At 51.3% G+C, this 9310-nt stretch overlaps 2 protein-coding genes across 2 annotated transcripts; one reads left to right on the forward strand and one right to left on the reverse strand.

Moving 5' to 3' along the window:
* Window positions 1–443: 443 nt before the first annotated feature.
* Window positions 444–4322, forward strand: AURANDRAFT_66223 (hypothetical protein; the record flags this gene model as incomplete). The annotated part of the gene is made up of 9 exons (XM_009041322.1): window positions 444–616; window positions 828–1080; window positions 1129–1479; window positions 1525–2424; window positions 3018–3131; window positions 3161–3698; window positions 3813–3904; window positions 4076–4154; window positions 4258–4322. 9 exons carry the CDS (start codon window positions 444–446, stop codon window positions 4320–4322), a joined length of 2565 nt encoding a protein of 854 aa, XP_009039570.1.
* Window positions 4323–5341: 1019 nt separating this feature from the next.
* Window positions 5342–9158, reverse strand: AURANDRAFT_72182 (hypothetical protein; the record flags this gene model as incomplete). Its single annotated transcript, XM_009041340.1, has 9 exons — window positions 5342–5746; window positions 6756–6861; window positions 7361–7455; window positions 7525–7814; window positions 8005–8011; window positions 8082–8345; window positions 8396–8591; window positions 8646–8870; window positions 8921–9158. The coding sequence occupies 4 exons, from the start codon at window positions 7729–7731 to the stop codon at window positions 5342–5344; spliced, it is 813 nt and encodes a 270-aa protein (XP_009039588.1).
* Between the last annotated feature and the right edge of the window lie 152 nt (window positions 9159–9310).

Consider the following 9310-nt stretch of genomic DNA (forward strand, 5'->3'; position numbering starts at 1 on the left):
TCAGTCGCAGGGCGACCGTAGAGAGGTGATGAGCTGCCCCATGCTATCACGGTGTATGAACCCGGGGATGCAAAAATAGAGTGGGGGCGCGCCCCGCAGTCGCAATGATCGACAGTCTCGCCGCGGAAGGCCGCCAGCAGGAATTTTTGCGCTCCCGAACCCCGTCGTCGCTGTCCGGCGCAGCACGCGCGCTTTTCGTGCACCACCTAGCGCAAAAACGGCGCGGCGCTGGCGCATCGCATCATCTCAGCGTTATCCGTCGGTCGAAACGATGCAGTTTTGTACGATTTCGATGAAGTTTCCGATTACTACTTCAATAAATCAACCCAAACGCTTTGCTTTACTACGAGCCGGGGTCCTCACACTTAATTCACCGGCCGCGGTGAGCTTACGGCGCCCGCCGTCGGAAGCGGCTCCTGTTGAAAGTAAGCAAAATCTTACCGATGGCGACGCGCGGTGGAAAATTCCAGAGTGCTGGCGGGACGAAAGCCATGAATCTCACAGAAAAATGCTCGCACTTAATTCGAAGGCCTGCCCCACGCGATCAAACGCGTCGGTTTCTGAGGGGTGGGAACAACCCGGGTCAAAGTGTCCTATCCGCCTCCCCCATGCTCAGGTCGACTCCTTGCTGTCTCTCTCTCTCTCTCTATCTCTCTATCTCAATATTATTATATCATTCTATTTCTTGTATCATTCCTCATATTGCGCGTTTAATCCTCCAAGCAGTGTGATCTGGAAGAGTGAAAATTGATCTAAATGTCAGATGAAGAAGATAGCGATTGGTACGACATTTTGTTTCACCCTACTCAATACCGGTCATGGCATAGGATTTTTGATTACATTTTACACTTTCTCAAATCAGCGGAGTGGGATGCAGCAGTGATGGGGTTTATAGACAACAATTGCGCGGTTTTTGTCAACGATGAAGAGAATAAATTTGAATATTCACAAATACATCGCGCCTTCGTGGATGAAATTGAGGCGTTGATAGATGCACAACTTGACAAGGTTGGTATCAGCAATGATCTCTTAGTTGCTGCTTGCAAGCATGCTCGACACAATCGTGAGATCAATCGCGAGGTGCCCCTGATTGCGTGTACTATCGCAAAACAAGTCATATCAATGCAGGTATATGAACAGATGATCGCAATGGATGACTTTCTTACGTTTAAAAAGCTAATGGTGAAGCGAAATGTGGAACTTGGATATGAAGCTCTGAAGGCGTTACATAAGGATCAAGTGCCAATAATTGCCCCAGAAAGCGAAGAAGAAGCGGAAGCACAGTTTCAACGGGCTGTCAAGGAATCAGAAGATACCACCTTCGCTGAAATAAAAGAATCCGAGACCGAGAGTCAGATCAACTCTTCCGTCAAGGGGCACTTATTTGACAAAGAATTGTGTGATGCTATGGACCAGAATTTGATGGAGATAGAGGCTCTTCACAAACGAGAAGAAATAGAGCAACTGGAACTTGAACAGGTGTTTGGGATGCTGCTTATTTGGCCCCCTAAATATTGTTTGCAGGCAATTGCTGAGTCTCTTGCAACTGAAAAGGAGCGGATGAAAGCTCTGAGGAATGAAATTGAAGCGGATGCATCCCCGAATCAACGTGATGAGCCCTGCGAGTACAACTCAGATTACACATGCAATAAATGTGAATCCACAAGGAAGTCCCCTGTTCCTTCAGATGAAGTGGTCGGACTGTCCATCGTTGCCGAGTCAAAATTGAGTGAAATAGTTTCTCCACGACCAAGCTTGAATGCGCCTATCGAACGCTTTCATGCAAGTCTGCAGGACAAGTGCGTGCGCCAACCCTATGATGTCTTGATTTATACGAAACTTGACAGGATTGGTAGCTCGGGGGATAATCGAATGAAGGCAAAACAAATCCAGATTGAAATGCACGAGAAGCGCCGGCGTGTTGCGGAAGCTGCGTTCAATCGAAATCAAGAAATTTTACGTGAGCGTAGACTGCAAGAACGTGAAATTCAAGGTCAGGCCGGCGTCACTGCTGCGGATATGCTAAGGAGGGAACTCCGGCTGAAGGAACAGCGAGATCGAATCATAGCAAAGAAAAACGCAGAGCGTCAACAGAGACTGACCAAAGGAAGTCAAGACACTCATGTTGAACAGGGTATGCCATCAGGCCTAAAGTCGAGTGTTAAGAAAACAGCTGATGAAGATGAATCGTCGGTCCTAGAAGCTCGGCGGTCGATGATGCGCACAGCTCTAGCACGGCGCATGAAACAAGATCTTCTTGAATCAGAAGAGGAACGACTACAGAAACTGCAGTCAGAGCAATTCACCGAACTTGATCACAAGCTGCGTCTCGTGGAACGGCTTCGTGATGAAAACCGAGTAAAAGAAATGCAGTTGGCAGATGCTATTGAGGCGCAACAGACTCAACGCTTCAAAAATATCCAGGTCTCTGCAGCAAAATTAACAAAACACCATAGCTGAAAGAAGGCGCGGTTTGGTGCCATCGATACCAATTCCGCGACAAGTTTCCAGCACAAAAATCGCGTAGATAGTATGAGCAGTGTGACACGGGGGTGGACTCATCAACGTTAAATTACGCTTCTTTTGCGGAGCTTGTTGTGCTACAATCCGGCGCTCAAAGGCAAATATCTCTTGCTAGCTAGCCCTACTTTCGGAAGGGAGCGGCTATCGCAAGGCTGGTCAATATTCAGTCCGCAAAATTTGCGTTATGCTGATGTGTGGCATATCCTTGACGCCACTCGCCAGAGTGGTACAACTGTGTGACAGCCTTGGGCTAGGGATGTGTGCGCAAGGTAGAATGCAAATGAGGTCGCTGTGCCGGTAGGCGCGCCGACACAGAGACGGCCTCCCCGGAGTGTGCCGGCACAGTCGAATCCGGCTTGCGCCGGCACACGACGCAAACGCGCCTGTGCTAGTTTGGGGCTTCTAGAGCGGCTAGTTAGGAGCTAGTTACTTCTCCTGCGTGGGGCCCGCGGTTTGCGCGGCTTTGCGCTTCTTTCTAGGCTTCTTCTTTGCAGGTGCGTCGTGTAAGGGCAGTCCATATCCTTGGACCCATACTTGCTGTTTATCGGCCCACAAGACTGTTGGACAAGCCTGGCTGGAGATTACGAACGGCCAAGTGGACGGAAACTGTCAATCTGCGATGGACCATAAATGCGAGGTAGAGCTAGGGCGTACGATCCTCGAGGCCCGTGCCCGCGAGCTACGTCGTGAAGCGCGGAAGCAAGCGTGTCAACGCGCGTTTCTGCGAGAAGAACGAAAGACTGCCACGAAAGCTGAGGGGAGCATCGATTCTGACAACAAGGCGCTAAAACATCGTCTTAGGGAGAACTGGTTCCCCGAGGAACATTTGACGCATGCATCAATGCCTCGACTGCGTCTGAACGTTGGAGGGGAGATATTTGAACTAAGCAAGAAGCTTTTAGTGTCAGATCCCGACTCACTTTTGGCAGCTCTCAACTCAATAGATTGTCCTCTATTTACTTCCAATGGTTTTGATCGAGCAAAAATTGCATACATCGACCGCGATTGGTGGATATTCAGATACGTACTTATTTTCCTGAGGGATGGAATCTTACCAAAAAATCACATTGTTGTGATGAATCTCTACAAAGAGGCAGAATTCTGGCGTCTTTCTTCGCTTCGGCGAGCCATAGAAGAGATCCACCTCAACGTGTTTCGGAACTGCGACTCTGTCGGTGATCTTGTTAAGCGAGTCGACACTAATTTTTGGATAACTCGTCCTAATTGGTGGGAGTCTCAGCCAAGCGCCAGCAAGAACGAAAATAAAGGAAGAAGCGATTGGTGGCTAGGTGAAGATTGGAGGGGGGTGAGGCTTGGTCCCCTTTCTACTCACCCAGAGAAAGTCCTAGCCACAAAAGACGACGTCAAGGTCGACGCGAATGTTTATGCCATGATGTCAAGCACTTGGAGCTACACGTGAGGTATTTGCGCATTTCCCGATGCTGTGGGTTTTCAAGTGGAGAACACAAGCCGCCACATTCACGGAAGAGATTCATTTCTCCGAGGTTGCTTAGAACGCACTTTGAATGAGGCAACAATTCGCACTTCAGAGGTATACCCTATCCTCCTCCGTCCCCCGGCCGCTGAAGTGGCTGCGCCCTACAAGTGCGGCCCGCTGGCCCCCGTTCCTGGTATTTACAACCAATCGATCCCAGCCCCCCCTCGTGGAGGAAGTTTCAAGTTAGGTTCCAAGGGGGTCGTGAGACGAACTACTTCAACTACTTCAACTTATAGTTATTTATTTTCCCATACATTTGAGAATGAAATTCGCACGCAATACAATACAACAGGGGCAGTAGGTTTTAGCGTAACAGAACCAACATCTATTCCTCCATTAGTAACAAGAGGTTCTCCCAACGACCCCTCAACACCCGTTGAAGGCTCTAATTTTATGTGGAAAGGATGACCAGAAGCATTCATATTGAATACAATAACATCACCAACCGCAAATTCAAGATCTGGATTAGGAACAGTTCCAATAGAATAAACTTTATGTTGGTTTCCATTATTATCATTTGTGATTGCTGTGATGTTGATAGTGTGACTAGTTCCAACAACTTCTAGAGAGATAGAGAGATTTCTATCTTCATCTTCAGTGAACTGCATCTTGATGTTGCAGTGCACCTTACCCCACTGCGCTCCTACTAGTTTAATACGAAGTCAAAGTTGCACTATGAAATCTCGGGACGGAGTTGCGCCAAGATTGTTGCATTTTAACCTTCCTCAGCCACATATTACGATAACCTCGCTGGCAGTTTGTCTTTGCGGCACCGTGCCCGAGTGGTACCGGCCGCGGTTGCTCATCTTAGGTTCTAAGGGGGTTTAATACGAAGTCAGAGTTGCGCTATGGTTTCGGAGGTCCCGTTTTCTGATGATCGGGCTACGATTTAATCTAAGAGCGACCTGCGCGGTCCCCGTACTGCCAGATGGCGCATGATTTAATATGCCATCATCGTGTTTTTGGACCAACCATGGCCATTGAAAAACAGAATCATGCAGTCAAGGTATCTTCTGCGACCACGGTTTTCTGGGCGTCCGATGCAGCGGTTCCAGGACTTGGCGCGGCGCTCGGTCTGTGGACCATGCCGCGCCTCGGGCCCGACTGCGAGTCGCTCGGGAAAGACCACCGGTCGATGGCGAGCAACTTGGTTCGCGTCGGGGCAGCCCGTGGATGACGAGAACGGCCGTTAACGATGGTGGGCGACCGACGAGGGGCCCAACTTAGTTCCAGAGGTCGAGCGGTGCGCTAGACCCTGGGTAAGCCACCCCTGGAATGTTTTCCCGGAGGTCTCTGCTTAGCACTGGCGCACCGAACGTCTCATTCATTGCGCGGTGAGCACCGTGTCACCCGCGGCGCCGCGCGCCCGTCGGAGGCGCTGAGATGATCTCGATCAAATCGACTCGAGCCGAGGAGCTGTCGCGAGAGCATCTGGTGGCCCCCATGACGAACGATTCCCGACGCTCTGTGGCTCGAAAGCGACCCGAAATTGGGTCGGGGGACGCTGCCGAGCCTCACTGCACCCCCTGAAGCTGCCCGTTTGCGCCACCTCGCAATCGTTTGGATGTCGCGTCTTCGCAGGTGCCTCGCCCACATGTTTGCGGACCTCGAAGCCACTGGGATCGTTGCACGTCCCTTCATATTCGCGGAGCTCTGGACGTCCAACAGTTCACCAAGCATCTCGTCGGTCGAGCGCAGCGATGCGGAGATGCGATGCGGACCGGGCTGTCGAGGTATCGTTGTCGTCAATGTTGACGAAATTCAATGGCTATGGTTGATTTAAAATGGAATTAAATCGGCGCGCAGGTTGCCGGCGCCGGCCAGCCTCCGGCGTCCCTTCTAGCCGACGTAGATTAAATAATCCAGCGCGACGGCGTTGTGATTATTTCGCAGGGACATCGGCGTCGGCAGATCGATTTGTCTCCCCTTCGTTCCCTAGTCTACGCGGTTGCTCTGCCCCTATGACTGGAGTTGGTCCTCTTCCCTCACCTTGCCCTCATCAGTGGCTTCACCACCGGCTTCACCTCAGGCCTAAGCCTAGGGGCTGCCAGCCTCAGGCTCCCCTCGTTCCCGGGCCCTAGACGGAAACGACGACGAAGCAGACGAAGAACCAGAACGCCCGCCGCCCACCACACCGTGAGGCGGCCGTAAGTTCGAGGGAAATACCCAAAACTAGGGTAAGGGACGTTGCGGTACGACCGAAGTGCAGTGTCATCTCCATAGTGTGACGTTGCGATGGTAGGGAGCAAGGTAATGTAAATTATGGGGTAGCCCGGCGTACTTGTCGTGCTGCGCCTCAGCTCGAAGCTGCTGGGATCGCTGCACAACTCCGCATTATCGCGCGGCTGTGGGCCGATAAAGACGCTCGAACCATAGCTTCGTCTCAAAAGGTACGACGTCCACTTCGGTTCGAGCTCCGAGCGCCGGTCGTCGGGCAGCAATTCGATCAGGCGCACCCCGGTCTCATCGCCGACGTCAAACACGACCTTCGCCTTCAGGCAGCCCTGAACCGGCCGGCTTCCGTGGGTTCGCTGTCGCCTCCGCGACCGCGACCGCCGCCGCGCCCGGCCTCGGATGCGCGGCGAGTACCAGAGCGAATTCAGCAGAATGCGGCGCGATTCGCGTCCGCCGTCGGGCCCCACACACGCCGAGAGCTGCGCGGGCACCAGTGGTGCACGATCGCCGCGCCGCGGCGCCGCGTGCGCTCGAGGAGCGAGTCCTGCCACCGACTGACCTCGAGGGCAGCCCGCCGGGAGCGAGGCGGGGGGAGCCCATCGACGACTCTGGTTTTTATAACTTGACTGTTTTCTATGTGTACTGGGATAAGGAAGAAAGACAGCCTAGTTTTCTAGGTTTTGATTCAGCCTACTCTATGATGAGGGGTCCGGCTACATTGCGGTGTAGGTAACTTGTCACAGGCGGGGCTTAGGTTCTTCGCAGCTGCCTACGCTTCTATGGACAGCGCCTGCGCGCGCCCAAACACCCTGGATATCAAAACAGCAGGAACCCACAAATTGAATGTGGCGCGGCCCCTGCTTATCTGGAGCAGAAGGCAGGTATGATACTGATCACAAGTTAGCTACTTGAAGCTTGTGCTGCTCTTGAGGAGACAATGGACCAAAGCTGTCGATCCTTCCTTATATCGACAGGAGTCCGAAGAGTATCTAGCCGCTGCGAGGTATGCCGATTCTTCTCACCCGTAGATGAATGCGTCAATGCCAGCGCAGCAGAAATCCTAGGCAGCTTGTAACCATCACGAGGGATTGGCTGGACTAGGGTCGAGCCAGCGGATACGCGTCTGCCCTGCTGGATAGCTCTGGATGGCACACCAGAGATCACCAAGGCATGTGGATTGCCGTGAGATGTGCAAAAGGGTTCAAATTGCTGGAGTCGAGTACGAGTATGGTATAACCTGCGTACCGGGGATGGGGGCTCTGTTTTCAAACCAGAAGAATCCATTATTTCTACAAACTCTCGCTCTCTTGAACGTGAGGAGCACACACTGACAGGGGCGTCGGGTCCAGTCTCAAGGCCAGACGAAAGTCGAGACATGCCGAATCAAATTTGTGCTGGTAATAAGCAGCCTCACCACGACATGCATAGTATTGTGCAATTTTGGGACTATATTTAATTGCCACGGAGAGTTCAGTCTCGGCACTGGAAAAGTCGCCCCCATTGAAGAGTGGTATTGCCAGGTTGTAGTGCATCATCGAAATGCGAGTAGTGACTGTCGAATCAAGTGGTGCGCTTGCATAAGCTATACTGAAATCTGCTGTCGCAAGCTCTGTCCTTCCTAATGCCATAAAACAATCCCCGCGGTTTATATAAAATCGATGATCTGGATGATGATCTGAATAACGCATTTCCAGTTCCACCTCCGCCTCGATCGCATGGTTGAGAAGGGTTATAGCATCCGTGTGCTGGAATCGCCGCATTGCTAGAAGTGCCAGATCATTGTATGCTAGATTCCGCTGACGCACAACTTGATACCTGATGTAAAATTTCTCTCACAATCTACAAACAAGGACACTCTACACCAGTCTAAGTGCAATTGAAAGACGGTTCTTGGAGCTGCGCCGCATCTACTTGGGAACGGTTCATACTATATGGACTCAAAATATCAGATTCAGGCCACATAATACTACGATAAGCAAGCGACGCCTTCTCCAGATCTTCTAGAGCCAACTCACATGTCCCTACTTGCCGATACGCGGCGGCTCGCGTAAGAAGCAATTTGATATCATCGGGTACAATCCGAATAGCAGCCGTCAAGAGTGGTATCGCAAGGGGAAAACACCCACGAACCATGTGATATGAAGCTGAACTGTACAGTTCTGATGCCTTAAGTTGCAATGCATCATGGAATCGCCTCACCTCGATATGGTCAGGAGCAAGACTCATAGCTATCGTCATATCTTTCGTGCCCGCTTCTCTAAGCCCAAGTGCCCAAAACAACTTTGCCCGAAAGACATGACATTCAGCCAATGTTAACTTATGTGAATTTACTTCCATGCACGGATGTGTGCTCATATCTATCGCGCGGCCAAGATGCTTCAGTGCCGCATCGAACCTATGAGCGATCATACGTTACTATGGCGCCGATGAAAACCCGCCGGGCACATACGCGCAAAGCTTAGTGTGAGCGATGGCCCGATGTACCAAGAATTGAGAACACAGAGGGTCAAGTTGACTCGCCTCTGCAAAACAATCCAAGGCCGCATGGGCATCCCCTGACCGAAGCCAGTTTAAGCCACGCATGTCTAACATTCTTGCAAGTCGATGTCGTACTATTGCATGCGAGACGTTACCTTGCATGACTACATAACGGAGGTCGATGATTGCCGATTGCCTAGGAACGTTCTATACTTTAAGTTGGGCGAGCACCACGCTGACCAAGACAGGTCGTACAGCTGAGAAAACGCTTCACCCCGTCGTGCGAAGAGTTTCGGGTCGCGCGGGCGTAAAAAAATCAAACGATTGAGTTCCAGAATGCTCTGTTCTACCGGCCTCTCATCTGGTACTCCATCTTGATTCACCGAAGAGATGTTTTGATCGCTCGAATCAAATTTTGCTTTGTGTCTGCGTGCCTCTCGAGCCATGACCATATATTATGGTAGCGCTAAGATAAGTTGATTTTGCCGCTCTGCGCTACTAACAAAGAGTAATGGGTATGTATGTTATGATGGAGGCCAGTGTGGTATTGAGTGGTATGATGGAGCCAGTCGCTAGTCATATATATGCCGAGGTCTATGTTCGTACCATGGTATTTTTCCCATCATGCTTTCTCGA

The sequence above is a fragment of the Aureococcus anophagefferens genome (genome assembly GCF_000186865.1).
Source record: "Aureococcus anophagefferens unplaced genomic scaffold AURANscaffold_20, whole genome shotgun sequence".
Classification (NCBI taxonomy): Eukaryota; class Pelagophyceae; order Pelagomonadales; family Pelagomonadaceae; genus Aureococcus; species Aureococcus anophagefferens.